General features: G+C 39.8%; 1 protein-coding gene across 1 annotated transcript; it reads right to left on the bottom strand.

Moving 5' to 3' along the window:
- Window positions 1–1010: 1010 nt before the first annotated feature.
- LOC103351980 (cancer/testis antigen 55) lies at window positions 1011–19451 on the bottom strand. The gene is made up of 7 exons (XM_008273235.4): window positions 19372–19451; window positions 17631–17778; window positions 17472–17523; window positions 15676–15830; window positions 10896–11040; window positions 2160–2272; window positions 1011–1409 (listed from the first exon to the last, which is right to left on the bottom strand). The coding sequence occupies exons 1-7, from the start codon at window positions 19449–19451 to the stop codon at window positions 1218–1220; spliced, it is 885 nt and encodes a 294-aa protein (XP_008271457.2). The 3' UTR covers window positions 1011–1217.
- Between the last annotated feature and the right edge of the window lie 238 nt (window positions 19452–19689).

Below are 19689 nucleotides of genomic sequence, written 5' to 3'. Positions count from 1 at the left end.
CTGGGAGAAACTCCAGCATAGAAGACTGTGGCCCCAGAATCTCTGGAAGGCAACTCCCTGCACTTTTATGCCCTTTCATTGTCACTTGTTTAAACAGCCCTCTACTTTCTGCTTTGGGGGTCCTTCTGCCATTGAGGTTGTAAAGTGTGGTGCCCCAGTGAGGGTGAGGTGATGAAGGATACTGTATTCCAAACTATGGCAAAGAGCCTTGGAGTTGATATGTCTCTGGATGCAAAATGTTCGAAGTACACTGTGGTTCACCAGTGAGGTGAGAACAAGCTGATGTTGGATGTGCTATATAAAAGCACAAAGTAAATTGATTATTCCCTTAACTTTCTGTGGCCTGTGCGCTGAAGTGAATCACCAAGTTCAGGAAGAATGCTTGTGACACAGCAGCTGGGACTGAGTCCTACCTCACTACACTTGGCACAATTCACTTGCTGCCCTCACAGAAGCTCCTTACATATCAGCCACGGAGAATTCAGAGTATGGGTAGAATCCAATGCCCATGCATCTGTTACGTACAACAGTGGCCTTGTATGTAGGTATCCAAAGCATGGGTTGCTTTGGAATGAAGACTTCCACAGGGACCAGAGCTAACATGTTTCCAACTAGCTCCTTTGTATTCCAGGAGTTACTTCACCCAGAGGCAGGAAATCAAGGGGCTTAACAGAAGATACGTCCATGGGTACCAGTATTGTGTTCTGTCCTTGAGCTCAAGGATACAGTCCCCACAGCTGGCACAGGAAAGGCAATCACAATTTGTGGGTTGAACCAAGAAAGGGAGTGCCCAAGTCTAGTGGTAAAGACTTTAACTCCACATCAGATATTGGGAATTCACCACTGGGTGGCTAGGAAGGCCCACTAGACCACAGAGCAAACTGAGCAATCTCTACCAATGTATGTATAAAACAGGGGTCAAGAGAAGGAAAAGACCACATAAATTAACTAAAATACAAATGCCCCTGATACAAACAGAGAAACAGTATTGGAAGTCATTACACAGGATGCAGAGAACAATTCCTTTAATTAAGCATGAAAAATTATGAACATCCTGAAGAACATACATTTAATTTACTCAATGCATTAAAAACTTGAAAACCTATCTAAGAAATACCTAATGAGGTTTACCAATTTAATTTTCCAAAAAATATTTGCACTGGGTCCTGAACTACCCAAAGAAGAAAGAATGCACAGAGAATAAACAGGTTGTGCTTTTACATTGGTGCCACAGGGATGATGGAAACTGCCCTCCAAACATAGCCTAAATAAACGGTCTCCACTACGACGGCATTGACAACATCATGGATTCGAGGCACATATCCATCAGGAAGTTTCACACAATCCAAGATGAAGACGGTAGAATTACCTATCACCCCATTTCTTCCATTTACACTAGTAATGCACACCTGTGGAGGTAAATGATGGAAATGATTACATAAAAGTATCACATAAAACCTGCTCTGCACCTCCCTCTGGTTCTCAGCTGCATGCCCAACAGTAATCCCTAACCTAGTTGGCACATGGCGAACACCTGGGGTGCTTTGTAAACACACCTGTGCCCAGACCCACTTCATATCAATTTGATCAGAATATCTAGGTTAGGGACCTGTGTCTCTGCAGAGAAACCTTGCAATAAATACTACTCAGTGTCCATAATCTCTGCAAATTAAAGTCAAAGGATTAAGTAAAATAGAAATTTGGAGATAAGCAGACTATCATTTTTATCCTACTTCCTCTCTCACATACTAAGATCATTATTTCATCTGTACCATTGTTCAAACTGAATTTCTGTGCACATTCTGGCTCCATTACCTACCAAAGTACACCTAGACTTTACTAGTAAACACATCTACCACTCCATCCATTTTTTTAATCTAGTAGACCCTAAAACATGGTTTGTTTTATGCTTTTGTTCTCTGAACATTTTATTATTTCCCAATGAAACTACATATTTAACAAATTAAATACATGAATGATCCACATTATTCCCTATATCAGTTCATAAGTACAGCCTTTAAGATAAGTAAATAGTCGCCTCCTTGACAAAAATATATTTTGTGTTAGATTTCTCAATCCACGTAACAGAATCCTGAGCAGCAGAAATTATTGCTAAATAAAGGACAACTAGAAACAAATCACAAGTGCAATATTCAAACCTCACACAGACGCTTGTGTCTCCGAGGCTTCACTGACAGGACCTTCCTTCTTTGCATGTCTGGCTGGATGAAAAAGGTAACTTCTACACAGTCATGTGGATAAGGATCAAAATCTAAAACAGCCATGAAGAAAAAATTAAGTGAAAACTGCTGTTAAATTTGCTAATGTTGCAATACTCTGGTTTCTCTTCAGATAATATAAATCTTTCACCTTTTACTAAAATTGCTAATGTTGTATTTCATAAATGTTCCCAGGTTTTAATACCCTAAAGCAGTTCCAATTGCATTTAAAGAATATTTATATTTTAAAACAGTTAGTTATCCTATAAAATGTACTGTCAGAAAATAAATTTATCATGCTATACAAATTTCTCTCCTCTACTGATTTAGCAAGGTCATATGGGGAAAAGTGTCAACAACTCCACATCCTACAAAGACAATCTATTTGGGAGCAGAGCAGGATGTATTAAACAATCACAACTCTTCCATGAGAGGCAGTCAAATACAAAGGGAATAGCACAAGCCTTAAGCCAGCTACCTGAGTTCAGCACCTACTTATTTTGAAAATCCCGTAAAGGTGTTCATTCTCTGTGATTTGATTCGCCTCTGAAAACTGAAAAGCCCAGCAGTAGAACTTACCACACAGAATTTCAGGCACAATTAATTGATACTTACAAAACACAAAATACTACCAGGCACAAACTAAGCACCAAGAAAGTGTTGAATGCCATTTGTAGGAGCATTAGCAGAAGGACATTCTGTCACAGAAAAATTGAAATGAATTTCTCAGGTGTTTTGGAAATGGAATGGACTCTATATATGTTATATATGCTATATTTTACAATTCAAAATGAATATGTACAGATGGTTTAAAATAAGGTACAAGTGAGTCACAAGATACATAGAAACCAGGAAGGATTTAGAGCAAATGCAATTCTCATATACTGCTATTGGAAGTGTAAATCAGTATAAATACTTCAGATAGTTACAAATATCTACTAAAGTTCAGCATTGCTGCACCTTATGATCCAGGATTTCCTACCTCTTTTCATAGTCCTTAATCCCTCCATAGTTCTATTACAAATAAATTTTAGAATGACGCAAATATGCAATAGATCTGTTAGTCTCTTCCTCTTTTATGTTTTCTTTAACTGTACCTTTGTGGGACTCTAAATGACAGCCATAGGTTTAAAACTCCAAAATGTGTACACCTATACACATACATCTCAGATTCATAGATCTAAATGCTTACTTACTAGAATTATTATATCCAAAGCTTATTAATTTTCTGTTGTTCTTCTCATGCACCCAAGGTTTCCCTAAGTCTTTTCAAATATCAAACAATGGAAACTCTCTCTCTCTCTCACTCTCTCTCTCTGCCTCTCGTTCTCCCCCTCTGTATAACTCTGACTTTCAAATAAATAAATACATGTAACCAAGGATCTCTACAATGAAAATTACAAAATATTAAAGAAATAGAAGATACAAAAAATGGAAAAATCTTCCATGTTTGTGTATTGGAATAATTAATATCATTAAAATGCCAATAAAACCAAAAGCAATTTACAAATTCAGTGCAACCCCAATCAAAATACCAATGACATTCTTCTCAAATATAGAAAAACTGATACTAAAATTCATAAGGAAAACACAAGACACCTTGAATAGTTAACACAATCTTATACAACAAGATCATAGCTGGAGCCATCACAATACCAGATTTCAAGACATACTACAGGGCAGCCATAATCAAAACAACCTGGTGCTGAAAAAAATAGACTTGTATACCAATGGAACAGAATAGAAACTCCAGAAATCAATCCATACATCTACAACCATCTAATCTTTGGCAATGAAGTTAAAATCAAACCCTGGAGAAAGGACACTCTCTTCAACAAATAGTTCTAGGAAAATTGGATCTCTGCATTCAGCAGTATGAAGCAAGAACCTTACCTGATACCTTACACAAAAATAAACTCAAAACGGATCAAGTATCTAAATCTACCACCTGATGCCATCAAATTCCTAGAGGAAAATATTGGGAAAATTCTGCAAGACATTGACATAGGCAAAGACTTCTTGGAGAGATCCCAAAAGCACAGGCAATCAAAGCCAAAATAGAAAAATGGGATTACATCAAGATGAGAAGCTTCTGAAAAAAATAGGTGAAGAGGCAACTAACAAAATGGGATAAATTATTTACAAATTATGCAACTGATAAAGAATTAATATCCAGAACCTATAAGGAGCCAAAGAAACTCAAAAACAAAACAAATAATCTCATTAAGAAATGGGCAAAGGACTTGAACAGGAATTTTTCAAAAGACTAAATTCAAGTGGCCAACAGACACAAAACATTGCTCAGGATCACTGGCCATCAGGGAAGTACAAATAAAAACCACAATGAAGTTTCACCTCACCCCAGTTACAATGACTATCATCCAAAAATCAAAGAACCACAAATGCTAGTGAGGATGTGGGGGAGAAGGTACCCTAACCCACTGTTGGTGGGGATGTAAATTGGTGCAGCAATTGTAGAAGAGTGTATGGAGAAACCTCAGAAAGCTGAAAACAGATATACCATATGAGCCACTCATCCCATTCCTCGGAATTTGATGAAAGGAAATTAAAGCTGCATATGAAATAGTTATCAGTACCCCCACGTTTACTATCACTGAATTCACAATAGCAAAGATATGACATCAACCCAGATGTCCATCAAGTGATGAATGGATTAAGAAATTATCGGGAGGCCCAGGGCTGTGGCACAGCAGGTTAATGCCCTGGCCTGAAGCGCCGGCATCCCATATGGGCTCTGGTTCGAGACCCAGCTGCTCCAATTATGATACAATTCTCTGCTGTGGAATGGGAAAGAAGTGGAAGATGGCCCAAGTACTTGGACCCCTGCACCCGCGTGGGAGACCCAGAAGAAGCTCCTGGCTCCTAGCTTCGTATCGCCACAGCTCCAGCCATTGCGGCCAATTGGGGAGTGAACCATCAGATGGAAGACCTCTCTCTCTCCCTCTCTCTCTTTCTCTCTCTCTCTGTGTAACTCTGACTTTCAAAGAAATAAATAACTCTTTTTAAAGAGGCTTCAACGAATATTTAAAAAAAAAGAAATTATCAGGGCCAGAACTGTGGTGTAGAGGGTAAAGCCACCGCCTGCAGTGCTGGCATCACATATGGGAGCCAGCTGAGTCCCGGCTGCTCCACTTCTGATCCAGCTCTCTGCTATGTCCTGGGAAAGCAGTAGAAAATGGTCCAAGTCCTTGGGCCCCTGCACCCACGTGGGAGACTCGGAAGAAGCTCCTGGCTCCTGATCAGCACAGTTCCAGCCATAGCATCCAACTGGGGAGTGAACCAGCAGATGGAAGACCATTTTCTCTCTCTCCCTCCCTCCCTCTCTCTGTCTCTCCTCTCCCGTTGTAACTCTAACTTTCAAATAAATGAATAAATCTTTTTAAAAAAAAAGAAAGATAAAAAATGTGAAGGAAGAAAAATTGCAGGACCAAGTCATTACTTATCAACAATAATGTTAAATGTAAATAGCCTAAATCTTCCAAATAAAAAATACAAAATGGCTTAATGGATTAAAACACAATACCCATCTATTTGCTTCTTGCAAGAAACATACCTCACCAACAAAAATCCTCTCAACATGGATTAAACATCTAAATCTACAACCCGACACCATCAAATTATTAGAGAACATTGGAGAAACCCTGCAAGATATAGGCACAGGCAAAGACTTATTGGAAAAGACCCCGGAGACACAGGCAGTCAAAGCCAAAATTAACAATTGGGATTACATCAAATGGAGAAGTTTCTGTACTGCAAAAGAAACAGTCAGGAAAGTGAAGAGGCAACCAACAGAATGGGAAAAAATATTTGCAAACTATGCAACAGATAAAGGATTAATAAACAGAATCTGCAAAGAGATCAAGAAACTCCACAAAAACAAAACAAATAACCCACTTAAGAGATGGGCCAAGGACCTCAATAGACATTTTTCAAAAGAGGAAATCCAAATGGCCAACAGACACATGAAAAAAATGTTCAGGATCACTAGCAATCAGGGAAATGCAAATCAAAACCACAATGAGGTTTCACCTCACCCCGGTTAGAATGGCTCACATTCAGAAATCTGCCAACAATAGATGCTGGAGAGGATGCAGGGAAAAAGAGACACTAACCCACTGTTGGTGGGAATGCAAACTGGTTAAGCCACTATGGAAGTCAGTCTGGAGATTCCTCAGAAACCTGAATATAACCTTACCATATAACCCAGACATCCCACTCCTTGGAATTTACCCAAAGGAAATTAAATTGGCAAACACAAAAGCGGTCTGCACCTCAATGATTATTGCAGCTCAGCTCACAATAGCTAAGACCTGGAATCAACCTAAATGCACATCAACAGTAGACTGGATAAAGAAATTATGGGATATGTACTCTATAGAATACTATACAGCAGTAAAAAAAATGAAATCCGGTCATTTACAACAAAATGGAGGAATCTGGAAAACATTATGCTGAGTGAAATATGCCAGTCCCAAAGGGAAAAATATCATATGTTCTCCCTGATCGGTCACAACTAACCGAGCACCAAAAAGGAAACCTGTTGAAGTGAAATGGACACTATGAGAAACAGTGACTTGATCAGCCTTTGCCCTGACTGTTGGTGAACAACTTAATGCTTTATCCATTTTAGTATTTTTTGTCCTATTTAATACTACTGGTTGAACTCTGTAATTAACACACAATTATTCTTAGGTGTTGAAATTTAACTGAAAAGTGATCCCTGTTAAATATAAGAGTGGGAATAAGAGAGGGAGGAGATATACAGTTCAGTACATGCTCAATTGGACTTGCCCCAAATGGTAGAGTTAGAAACATGCCAGGGGATTCCAATTCAATCCCATTAAGGTGGCATGTACCAATGCCAACTCACTAGTCCAAGTGATCAGTTTCAGTTCACAATTGATCATAATGATAGGTCTAAGAGTCAAAGGATCACAAAAACAAGACTAGTGTCTGCTAATACTAACTGATAGAATTTAAAAGGAGAGAACGATCCATCATGGGAAGCAGGATACACAGCAGACTCATAGAATGGCAGATGTCCTAAACAGCACTCTGGCCTCAGAATCAGCCCTTAAGGCATTTGAATCTGGCTGAAGAGCCCATAACCGTATTTTAGCCATGGAAAGCCAAGACACTCTGGCTAAAAATAAAAAAGACCTAAATGAAAGATCTCTGTGAGTGAGATCCCAGTGGAAAGAACAGGCCATCAAAGGAGGTACCTTTCTCTGAAGGGAGAACTTCCACTTCGACTAAGACCTTGTCTAAAAAAGATCGGAGAGTTGGCGAACTCAAGAAACTTCCAAAGCCTTGGCAACTCATGACAAAAGCCTAGGGAGATTACTGACACCATAAACAAGAGTGTCAATTTGTTAAGTCAACAACAGGAGTCACTGTGCACTTACTCCCTATGTAGGATCTCTGTCCTTAATGTGTTGTACCTTGTGAATTAATGCTATAACTAGTACTCAAACAGTACTTTACACTTTGTGTTTCTGTGTGAGTGCAAATTGTTGAAATATTTACTTAATATATACTAAATTGATCTTCTGTATATAAAGTTATTTGAAAATGAATCTTGATGTGAATGGAATGGGAGAGGGAGCAGGAGATGGGAGGGTTGCAGGTGGGAGGGAAGTTACGGGGGGGAAGCCACTGTAATCCATAGCTATACTTTGGAAATTTATACTTATTTAATAAAAGTTAAAAAACATATAAGGCTAACCAATTGAAAAATAAAAGTCCAGATGATTATCTCCATAGATACAGAGAAGGCATTTGATAAAACACAACATCCTTTCAAGATTAAAAGCCTAAATTGGGTATAAAAGGAACATTCCTCAACACAATCAATGCAAGGCAATATATGACAGACACATAGCCAGCATCTTATTGAATGGAGAAAAGTTGAAATCAGTTCCACTAAGATCTGGAACCGCCAAAGGTTGCCCACTTTGACCATTGTTATTCAATATAGTTCTGCAAGCTTTAACCAGAGCCATTAGGCAAGAAAAAGAAATCAATGGAATACAAATTGGGAAGGAGGAAGTCAAATTATTCCTGTTTTCAGATGACAGGATCCAAACATAGAGGATCCAAAGAATCCACTAAGAGACTATTAGAACTAATAAGAGCTTGGCAAAGTGGCAGGATATAAAATCAACACACAAAAATCAACAGACTTTGTATACATAGACAATGCCATGGCTGAGGAAGAACTTGTAAAATCAGTACCATTCACAATAGCTACAAAAAGTTTAAATACTTTGGAATTAATTTAAGCATGCGAAGATCTCCACAATGAAAATTACAAGAATTAAACAATGAAATGAAAAAGAAGACAAGAAAATCCATGTTTGTGGATCGACAGAATTAATATCATTAAAATGTCTGTACAACCGAAAGCAATTTACAGATTCATTATGATCCCAAACAAAATATCAATGACATTCTTCTCTGATCTAAAAAAAGCAATGCTAAAATTCATATGGAAACAGAAGAGACCCTGAATAGCTAAAGCAATCTTATAAAACAAAAACAAAAATGGAGGCATCACAATACCAGATTTCAAGATGTATTACTGAGAAGTTATAATCAAAACAGCCTGGCACTGGTACAAAAATAGACATGTAGACCAATGGAATAGAATGGGAATCTCAGAAATTAATCTATGTTATAACCAACTAATCTTTTACAAATGATCTGAAATCAATCCCTAGAGAAAGGACAGTCTCTTCAACAAATGGAAAAGCACACAGAAACATAGCCAAAAATGCAAAAATAGACAAACGTGATTACATCAAGCTAAGAAGCTTCTGCACTGCAAAGGAAACATTAAACGAAGTGAAGAGGCAGGGCCAGTGCTGTGATATAGTGGGTTAAACCTCTGCCTGTAGCGCCAGCATCCCATATGAGAGCTGTTTGGGGTCCTGGCTGTGACTTTTCCAATACAGCTCTCTGTTATAACCTGGGGAAGCAGTGGTAGATGGCCCAAATGCTTGGACCCCCACATCAGAAGAAGCTCCTGGCTCCTGGTTTGGGATTGGCCCAGCTCCAGCCACTGCAGCCATTTAGGGAGTGCACCAGTGGATGGAAGACCTTTCTCTCTGTCTCTCTCTTCCTCTTTCTATAACTATGCCCCTCAAATAAATAAAATATTTTTAAAAAGTGAAGAGGCAAATTAGGCAGCTAATAAAGGATTAATATCGAGAATCTATAAAGAGTCCAAGAATCTAAACAGCAACAAAACAAACAACACAGTTAAGAAATTGGCAAAGGAAATGAACAGGTATTTTTCAAAGGATGAAATTCAAATGAAGAGCAGACACATGAGAAAATATTCAGGGTCACTAGCCATAAGAGAAATGCAAATAAAAACCACAATGAAGTTTCACCTCACTGCAGTTAGAATGGCTGTCATCCAAAAATCAAAATGCAATAAATGACAGCAAGGATGTGGGTAAAAATGCACCCTTATACACTGTTGATGAGAATGTAAACTAATACCAACCATTATGGAAGATGGAAGGAATTTCCTCAGAAATCTGAAAATAGATCTACCCTAGGACCTTGCTGTCGCTCCCCCACTCGCGGAGGAACGACACCGGTCCTTCCTGGATTTGCTGCCGCTCCCCCGCCTCCGCGGAGGAGCAACACCCCCACCACTCCCCTGCTTTCGCGGAGGAGCGGCACCAACGAGCTGTCCGACCTACTCTCTCAGGGGGCCCCGCATGTTGTCTCTCTCCCTCTTTCATAGTCCTCTCCCACCAATCCGTGCTCTGCTGCCCACGTGCTGAGCACGCCGCTTTCTTCCAAACAGGGGTTGGGTCAGGAATCAGCTAATTAACGAAGTAGCTGTGTAAGATTTTTTTACTCTCTCTCAGCACCATATGATGGAAGATCAGATGCACAGAGTTAGTCTTAATAGTCTCAGTGGTCTAGTCTAGTCTCAGTAGTCTCAGTACTTATTTCGCCATGTTGCAGGAGACAGGCCCTGCTCCCCACACTTGCCATCCCACTCCTGGGAATTTACCCAAACAAAATCAAATTAGCATATGAAAGACACATCTCTACCACTATATTTATTGCAGCTTAATTCATAGTGGCTAACATATGAAAATCAATCCATATGTCCATCAACTTAAGACTGGATAAAGAAAATGTAGTATATATACAATATGGAATACTACTTGGCCATAAAACATGAATGAAATCTTGTCTTCTGAAATAAAATGGATGCAACTGGAAGCCATGATGATTATTGTAATAAGCTAGTTTGAAAAAGACAACTGTTTTTTCTCTGATATGTGACAGTTAATACAGAATACAAAACTGCATAAGAATGAAATGAACATCGTGTAATACTATTGTTGTTATTAGTCCTTATTTACACTCCTGTAGAACTGTGGTTTTCCTACTTTTTATTTGTTGAATATTATGTTTAGTGGTCAATTAATCCTGTGATTATACAGTAGATTGAAATTATGTCTTTGCAGAAATTAAAGAAAAAAAGAAAGGAATGAAGGAGGGCAATTGAAGGAGGGAGGGGGGAGGGAGAGAAAAACGTTTATCTTCTTAAATCTGTATGAAATGCATGAAATCTATTCTTGTAATTTTTAAAAAGTAAATACATAATATAAAAATTGTTAATTTTACCTGTAGAAATAATATCTACACTGAAGAAGCATGTGTGATTAAAGCGGCCAGCATGATCCATTAGAGAGTTAAGACACCCAAGTGTAACTTTCCTATATGATCCTGAAGGTCTGTTGCCATGGATATTACGGTTGTCAGCATCCACCTAGAAAGCAAGTAACAGTTACTCACACATAACCAAAATTTAAAAGAAGCATATGCTATAGTCACTGTTGTCCAAGAAATACTTGAAAGAATTGTAATAAACATTGTTGAGTGTATTTCAACTCAAAAACACATCATAGACACGAGTTCATAAAATAATGTCTCAGATTCATTATTTTTTTATTTCATTTGTTTCAGCAGGTTAGCAAACTTGAACAGAGTAGAGAATTCCTATAGACTCTGTCTCCTACACATCTAGTTTATATGTTATTAGCATCTTGCATGGGAATGGTACATTCATTACAATTGATGAAGCAATGTCAATACATGATAAAATACATAATTTACATTAGGTTCACTCTTTGTGTTGTACAGTCATATATTTTTAAAATGATAAAGAGCATTATTTGCATACCCTCCAGGTTTAATATACTGATAGTATTAGATTCAAAGATAAAAGATATGCTATTGCTGCTCTCCAGCAGTTCATAAAGAATAAAAGACAAAAATAACTAATTCAAAGCAAATTTTGATAAAAGACAAAAGCTTGTTCAAAAATTTTTCTGAGCATAGCCAGGATGGAGTGAATTTCAGATATAGAATACATGATTTTCTTAGAGGAAGTATCTTGCCCTTGGCTTCTTTTCAAATTTTCCCACACTAATGCATCAATATCCAAGCATAATCTAGACTCTCCTACCTTAAAAATAAAAATAAATAATTCTCTCTTGATCTCATTTTTCCATCAAAATCAATTCTCTGTTTCTCCTCCCAGCAAAAGATATTGAGAGAGCTGTTCCTAAAACCAGAAAAAGCCTGTAAATCACCTTTAGATTCCATGATATGTGCCTGATGCACTGTGAGCAAGCAGTTTTCATTTCATGGTGGGGAGCTGAATGAAGAAGTAAGGCTCTAGTGGGATGACACTGACCTAAAGAGAAGGCCATGGAGACAAGAACTCTGTCAAGTTGCCTGACAGCAAAGGGAAAGGCAAAGCCAAAAGAAAATGCTGTCTAAAGAGCTAGAACTTGTATTTGATGACTGAAGACTTAGTCTATTTAAATTCTGTTGTATCTTTTTCCTTAATAGTGGAAGAATTTGAAAATACAGAGAGAGAAGAGGCACTCAACAGTGCAGAAAAGGATGTGGAGAAATCAAAGGGAATGACATCCAAAATAGAGCTTTAGAGAATTGGCCATGAGAAAAGGGATTACTCTTTTTGTTCTAAAAGGACAGAAGTGGGGGATATGTGAAGATGGAGAAAGATTTACAGGTTTTCTCATTCAAACAAATACCAAAATCAGAGACTTCACAAACCCTTAGCTCTGGATGAAATGAGCATAAGTTAAATGAAAAGCTTGCCAAGTCATCCAACCTTGTCCCTCAAAGAGGGACTTGGGAGATGATTCCTTTATGATCTTCATGGAATATTTACTTCTGATGAGAAATGGTGCAAACATATAAATAATAAAGGAAAGCTCTCAATTATTTGTTTGAATCCAACATAAAAGAGATTCCAAAAGCTGATTAAATAGAAATGAGAGACAACTATAAGTCAACTCCATTTATGAAAATGAAAAAAATCCAAATAAAATGTAAGCAAGCAAAAATAACAGGACATTACAAGAAATTCTCATAACAAATAAAAGTGTGATTCTCATAAAAGCAAAAGGGCCTGACACTTGGCAAATGAGCTGTATTTTCTCCATATTAGTATCAGTAAATACAAATTAAGAGGGCCAACCAGGGTTGAATAGGTATAAACACTGTGCTTCTAGATGTTGTGATTCCCATTTAAGACCATAATCACAGTATCTCTTACTAAATATCATTAAGAAATTATCTTGGCTGATTTTGTAGTTATATTAGTAATCTACAGAGGAACAAAAAGGGATATTCACATGCCTACTTGCATAAATTAATGCAATACTGATAAGAAGGAACAAAGAGCTGCACAATACATTTTTTTTGACAGGCAGAGTGGACAGTGAGAGAGAGAGAGACAGAGAGAAAGGTCTTCCTTTGCCGTTGCTTCACCCTCCAATGGCCGCCGCAGCCGGCGCGCTGCGGCCTGCGCACCGCGCTGATCCGATGGCAGGAGCCAGGTACTTCTCCTGGTCTCCCATGGGGTGCAGAGCCTAAGCACTTGGGCCATCCTCCACTGCACTCCCGGGCCACAGCAGAGAGCTGGCCTGGAAGAGGGGCAACCGGGACAGAATCCGGCACCCCGACCGGGACTAGAACCCAGTGTGCCGGCGCCGCAAGGCGGAGGATTAGCCTAGTGAGCCGCGGCGCCGGCCTGCATAATACATTTTAGTCAGATTCCACAGCTTTCATTATGTAAAAAAAATAAATACTGACCAATATTTATGTCAAAAACGTACAAAAATATTATAGAATATTATGCACACTCTCAAAGTGCCACCAAGAAGAGGGCTCTTATTATCAAACTATAAGCCATTAAAAAGTACCATGTCTGAGGAGTAATAGTTGCTCCGTAAGGCAAGAAGGATGATTTTACTTTTCAATTTACATCCTTATAGACTTTGAGTTATTTATCTGTGATTGGGTATGTATACAAAAATATTCACATATAAAGAAAGGATATATCAAGCATTCAATTTACAGTTGCTACTTCAAAAATAATAGAGTATGTCTCCATCGTTTTGAAGATTCAGTAAGATCTATTAGATTACATAACAAAAACCAGTAGTGAAATATGCATGAAGATGGAATTAATTTGAAAATAAAATACACAGATAATGATTTTAACTTATAATAAAAAAGTTTATTTCAGAAATCTAATTAAATAATTACAATAAAATGCATACTGATAACATAACACAAATATTCAGTCTGGGAAATACATTTAGAAGACATACAGAATTGATTTTGAGGAAATGTGTAAAACAGTTCAAAAATATGTAAGGGGAAAACTGTGCCTTTTTGAGAAAAAGACAGTTATGATGTTGCTCCAGCCTTTGTGGCCGATTCGGGAGTGAATCAGCAGAAGGATGACCTCTCTCTCTCTCTCTCTCTCTGCCTCTTGTTCTCTCTGTGCAAAACTCTAACTTTCAAATAATCCCAAACATTGAAATAAATACTTTAAAAAGCTTTAGTGATTCAAAGTTTTTAATATACCATCAGCATGAGATAACACAATCCAATGACTATGACACAGTTTCAAATGCCTATGGGAATACAGTGTGTGATGATGCAAGGGGCATTTCAACTTAGTATGGGAAAAGTGGACTATTGCATTGAAAGTATGGGGACAAGGGCCAGTGTTGTGGCATAGTGGGTGAAGCTCCTGCCTGTGATAGCTGCATCCCATATGGGTGCCAGTTTGTGTCCCATGTACTCTTCTTCCAATCTAGTTCCCTGCTAATGGCCTGGGAATGTAGCAAAAAATGGCACAAGTGCTTGGGCCCCTGCCACCCAAGTAGGAAACCCAGATGAAGATCCTGGCTCCTAGCTTCAGCCTAGTCCAGTCCCTGTCATTGAAGCCATTTGAGGAGTGAACCAGATGTTACAAGATCTCTTTGTCTCCCTCTCATTCTGTCTCCTCCCAATTTGTAACTAATTTTCAAATAAATAAATCAATCTTTAAAAATGATAAAAATTAGCAAAACAAACTATATTCTTCTCTGAGTTGCTACACTTTAATCAATTCCAGGCAGGCTGAGTGTTTAGATCTAAACAACTAACTAACTTTAAGAGGAAAATATGATATTTCTGTGAATTAAGAAGTACAATGAGCCTTCAAAAGGATTCTCACTGTACACAAAAGTCATACAGATAAGATGGACACAGTTGTCCTATTTTTTAAAAAATTAAACTCCATGAAACAAAGTTGAAATACAGTCTTAGAAGAAATATCTGCAAAATATATATGCTATAAATATTTTAATGAGGCTCTGACTTCCCTAATATACAAATAGTTCTGATATCCCTAATATAGAAACAGCTCTAGAAAGGATTTTCACTGACACTTTGAAAAGTGCAAATACAATTACAAGGATCCTTTTTAGTTCAAAGATTGACAATATTTCCATTCTTGCCAATACTGGCAGCCAGGTACTCTCACAGCCTGCTACTGACAGTGCCTATTAGTACAATACAGTTGAACCATCACTTAGTTATATGCATTAAAATGGTAAATATACAGACATAAGTGATAGCTAAATAACACTGTAAATTCAATAAAAGTGCCATCTATTTATACTTATTTTAAAACAGGAACCTTAAAAAGAAAGATTAATCACACACCAATAAAGCTCTTTCAAAACAATTATTAGCATGCATGTTTGTTCAGCTTGCAATTAATTACTTCAGCACAAGCAGAAATCCATTACTTGGGTGAGAAAAGAAGTTCTAGGATCTTACATACTGCAAGATTATAAATGATAATCAAAATTTTAAATGCCAAAGAACAGATTAATACTTCTGCAAACAGAAACTACTACAAAGGTTGAACAAATGTCCTAGGAAATCTGGTAAATTAGACTTCAATTTCATCCTACAAATACTACACCCAGGGCACCTCAGAGAGGGTGAAAATAGAACTTAGTTTAAAGCATCCCCAGAAATAAACATAACCCCAGCTCACACCACTTTTACATTGGTGACAATATACCTGAGATGTTTCGTCTTCCACAACAGGAGTGACATGTTGCCCAGCACTCAGAAGGATGCGTTCAGACACATCCGTAACAAAGAAGGCAGACTCAGCAGTGAAGCCATCATTAGCATCAGCACTTGCAGCTTCTCCCTGGGTTCTTGCCAAATCACCTATGAGAAAGGCAAATAAAAGCTTTCAGGAATTAACTTCAAAAGCAAACACACAGCCGGCGCCGCGGCTCAATAGGCTAATCCTCCACCTAGCGGCGCCGGCACACTGGGTTCTAGTCCCGGTCGGGGCACCGGATTCTGTCCCGGTTGCCCCTCTTCCAGGCCAGCTCTCTGCTATGGCCCGGGAGTGCAGTGGAGGATGGCCCAAGTGCTAGGGCCCTGCACCCCATGGGAGACCAGGAGAAGTACCTGGCTCCTGCCATCGGATCAGCGCAGTGCACCGGCTGCAGCGTGCCGGCCGTGGCGGCCATTGGAGGGTGAACCAACGGCAAAAGGAAGACCTTTCTCTCTGTCCCTCTCTCTCACTATCCACTCTGCCTGTCAAAAAAAAAATTTTTAAATTAAAAAAAAAAAAGCAAACACACACTACAAATAAGCCCTATAGAGGAAGCTGTGGGAGGCAATTATCTAAAAGTAGAAATAAAGAGTGTTAGATTTAAGATGCAGATGACAGTGCCAGTAGAGCACAGTGGGTAAGTGTGCAGGATTATGGAGGCAGACTGCTGAGATTGAAATACTAGTTCCACTATTTCACTGTGGAGCACAGTGGCTCAATGCCCAAGCCAGTGTAGTTACATGGCTAAGAACATCAGCTGTAGAGGCAGATTGCTTGGAGTTGCATCACGGCTGTCAACTGTGTAATTGTGCCTGTGATGCAGCCGGTGATGACTCCAGTACTTGGGTGCCTGCCATCCACCCACGTAAAAAGCCCGGATGGAATTCCTTACTCCTAGATTCCACTGGGTTCTGCCTCAGCTATGGCAGCCATTTGAGGAGTGAACCAGCATATGGAAGATCCGTCTTTCCCTCTCTCTGTGTTACTGTGCTTTTCAAATAAATAAATAAACACACAGATCATAAAAAATGAAATTTACCCACATAAAGAAAGATCCTTGACTATGGACATATAAAAGAGGAATCTGTCAGACAGTCACAGGGCATCTACACAAGGTAATTTCTTTTTTTTTTTTTAAGATTTGAAAGAGTTACAGAGAGAGAAGAAGAGACAGAGAGAGAGGTCTTCCATCTGCTGGTTCACTCCCCAATTGGCCACAAAGGCCAGAGCTGTGCCGATCCAAAGCCAGGAGCCAGAAACCAGGAGCTTCTTTCAGGTCTCCCACGTGGGTGCAGGGGCTCAAGGACTTGGGCCATCTTCTACTGCTTTCCCAGGCCATAGCAGAGAGCTGGATCAGAATAGGAACAGCCGGGACTAGAACCGGCGTCCATATGGGATGCCAGCGCTTCAGGCCAGGGCGTTAACGCACTGAGCCACAGCGCCGGCCCCCGAGGTAATTTCCACAACTTGTGGAGAAGATCAAGGAGGAAACACAACCCCAGGGGCCCTCTCTGCCTACACCATTGCCACATCGGTCAGAAGACTTCTGGACAGTAGCAGACGCTAGTCTAGGACACTGGAACTCAGGGAACTAGGGATGCTCCCACCCGACACACAGAGCACACCATCAAAGATGGCGCCTGCCAGTGTCGTCAGAGCTTCTCGGAGCCGCTGACAATTCCACACCAGAGGCGGGTTGTGGCCTTACTGGCAGGACCCACGGCGGGTAGGGAGAGGATACGTACCTTCCTGAAGTCTTGCAGGCTGCATATTTTCTGCCTCCAAGCGTTCTCTCCCCTCAAAGAAGATAACATGGATGAAAACATGCCAGAACATCGTTCTGTCAGGCAACTTACGCGACGCATCTCGATACGCAGAAAGCTTCCATCTATCTAGATCTCTACCTGCTCCAGCACTGCCGACACAGCAGCTGCTCGCGGTGGCACCTCCTCCTTCTCTTCCTGACCAAAACCTCTATTCAGGACCCCCTCACAGGCAAAGGAAGCAGTGAGCCCCTGAGGGCTTTCCTGTGTCCTGTTCCCAACACGTAGCCTGAGGCGGGAAACTGCGATATGTGTAAGCCACTGATTGGCAGGACGCTGTTGGGCGGAACTTCCTGTTGCCTCCCTCCACAAACAGGAAGGGTGAGGGCATAAATGTGACTGTGAACCGGAAATCAATTCCGCTGGGAATCCTGTTGCACTTGATAGGGTAGATGTTGTGCCCTGTTGGATTGGGCAGGGAAGGCCATTTGAGGTGAAGCAACAACCTGCAGAGAATGGAGGCAGGCCCCTGTTATAGGAATTTGGAGTCGGTTCTTTGTCTCACCAAAATGAAGAATTACGATGCAGACAATGAGGGCGGGCAAAAACAAAAGTTTTATTGAGAAATAAATTTTATAGATAATTACAAAGAATTGAAAAGCAAGGCTCCTGATGTCCAGGAGGGATACCCAAGGACGGGTTCTTTCAACGTCTGAGTATTGGGAGCTTATATATGGAGTGTATGTGAATTTATCAATTCTTCTACATCGTTTCCATATATCATAGGTCTGCTTTATTTTTTCTGTTTACCTGAAGACTGTGTTACTGACTAGTTAACAAACATTCGCTTACTGAACATGCAGTTGAGAACATGCCGATTTGTGGTGTGTTCTGGTCTGATACCAGAGCTTAGTTTCTTGCAGTTACCTATGCGTTTGGGACCCACTGTGTTCCCTATCAATGATTTCATTTTCTTGGGACCTTTCCTAACTGCCTATTAACCATTCTAACTCCTCACATTCCCAGACCCTGGATCTCAGATGTCCATTCTCTGCTCCTCATGGCCTCAAGATTATCTTCTCTTCCTTTGCCTATGGATGTCTTACCACCATTGCTGTCCCCATAATCCTGCCTGCACTCTTAGCAATGTATTCCTCTTCAGTATTAATTCAAACTAAAGATGTAGTGGTAAAGCCAAATTTCCACATCTGCTTGGTTCTCCTTTCACATCCACTTGAATCTCTTAACACAGTTTTGGCTCAGCTCTTCTTGGAAGCTGGGTCCAACTGTGGCTTTAGAGCAAAGCATCCATTGTGAACTGGAGATACTGTTTTAAGTATGTGTCATCAAATTGACTGGTAAATGAGGATGGCTAGGCAAATAGTTGATTCAGATGATGTAGTGCCATGCATGGCATTTGGGCGCCACCACTGTTGAGCTCATTTAAGGCTTTTATTTTGGGAATGCAGACACAGGGGAGTACAGTGTTCCCCAAATCTGTGAAATACTTAAAGGCAGGACATCCACTTCTCAAAGCCCACCAATAGGTAAATATTTAGTGGGTACTGACAATGAAGTGTGACCATGGCTAGTCAAGGTTTCCTGTGGTCAAAGTCATAATATCAGCCTTCCTACCCCCTTTTCTCACCAGCACCTGCCTTGAATTCCAGATAGCTGCTTAGGTCAAGACTTTCCTTTGCACCTACAGTCCCCACCTAGAATGCACTGTTTTGCCCACACAAACTCACTCTAGCACAACCTAGGTTCTCTCACTAGAATATAGTGCTGGGCCAAGAAACTCTGAACACTAGGAGGCAAGGGAGATAGATACATTTTCATTTCTGGGGCCCCACATTCTGAAGTGAAGTCTCTGCAACCTCACTCTTTTGCCTCCAATTCTCCTTTTGTCATGGGTGTCTTTGAAATCTCAGGAGATTCCAGCTTTCGGTTCTCCTGGTCCATTGGTGGACAGTCTCTTCTTCAGTACTACTCATTTGGACCACCCTCACCACATACTGCCCCTTGGCTTTGTCAGATCCATCTATCAGAAATGTCGTTGACTCTGATTTGTAAGGAACCTTATGGCTTATTACCGTATCACTTAAAAGCTCTCCTGTTCCAACTTTGATAAAATTACACAAGCTATATTTGCCTATGACTTTTATTATTTGTATTTTTTGTATTCTAAGAAATAACTGCC

The sequence above is a fragment of the Oryctolagus cuniculus genome, chromosome X, assembly GCF_051225735.1.
Source record: "Oryctolagus cuniculus isolate XC-2025 breed Fujian yellow rabbit chromosome X, ASM5122573v1, whole genome shotgun sequence".
Lineage (NCBI taxonomy): Eukaryota > Metazoa > Chordata > Mammalia > Lagomorpha > Leporidae > Oryctolagus > Oryctolagus cuniculus.
Note: the sequence above shows the minus strand (reverse complement) of the source record. Positions and strands in the feature narration are given on the sequence as shown.

What these genes read in the sequence shown, in the direction of transcription:
- LOC103351980 (XM_008273235.4), bottom strand. Translation starts at nt 19,451, where the DNA reads ATGGACCAGGAGAACCGAAAGCTGGAATCTCCTGAGATTTCAAAGACA. An exon ending in TGTCGGCAGTGCTGGAGCAG is followed by an intron (nt 17,524 to 17,630) that starts GTAGAGATCTAG and finishes ATCTTCTTTGAG; the next exon opens with GGGAGAGAACGCTTGGAGGC. An exon ending in TGTAGATATTATTTCTACAG is followed by an intron (nt 2,273 to 10,895) that starts GTAAAATTAACA and finishes TGGCTGTTTTAG; the next exon opens with ATTTTGATCCTTATCCACAT.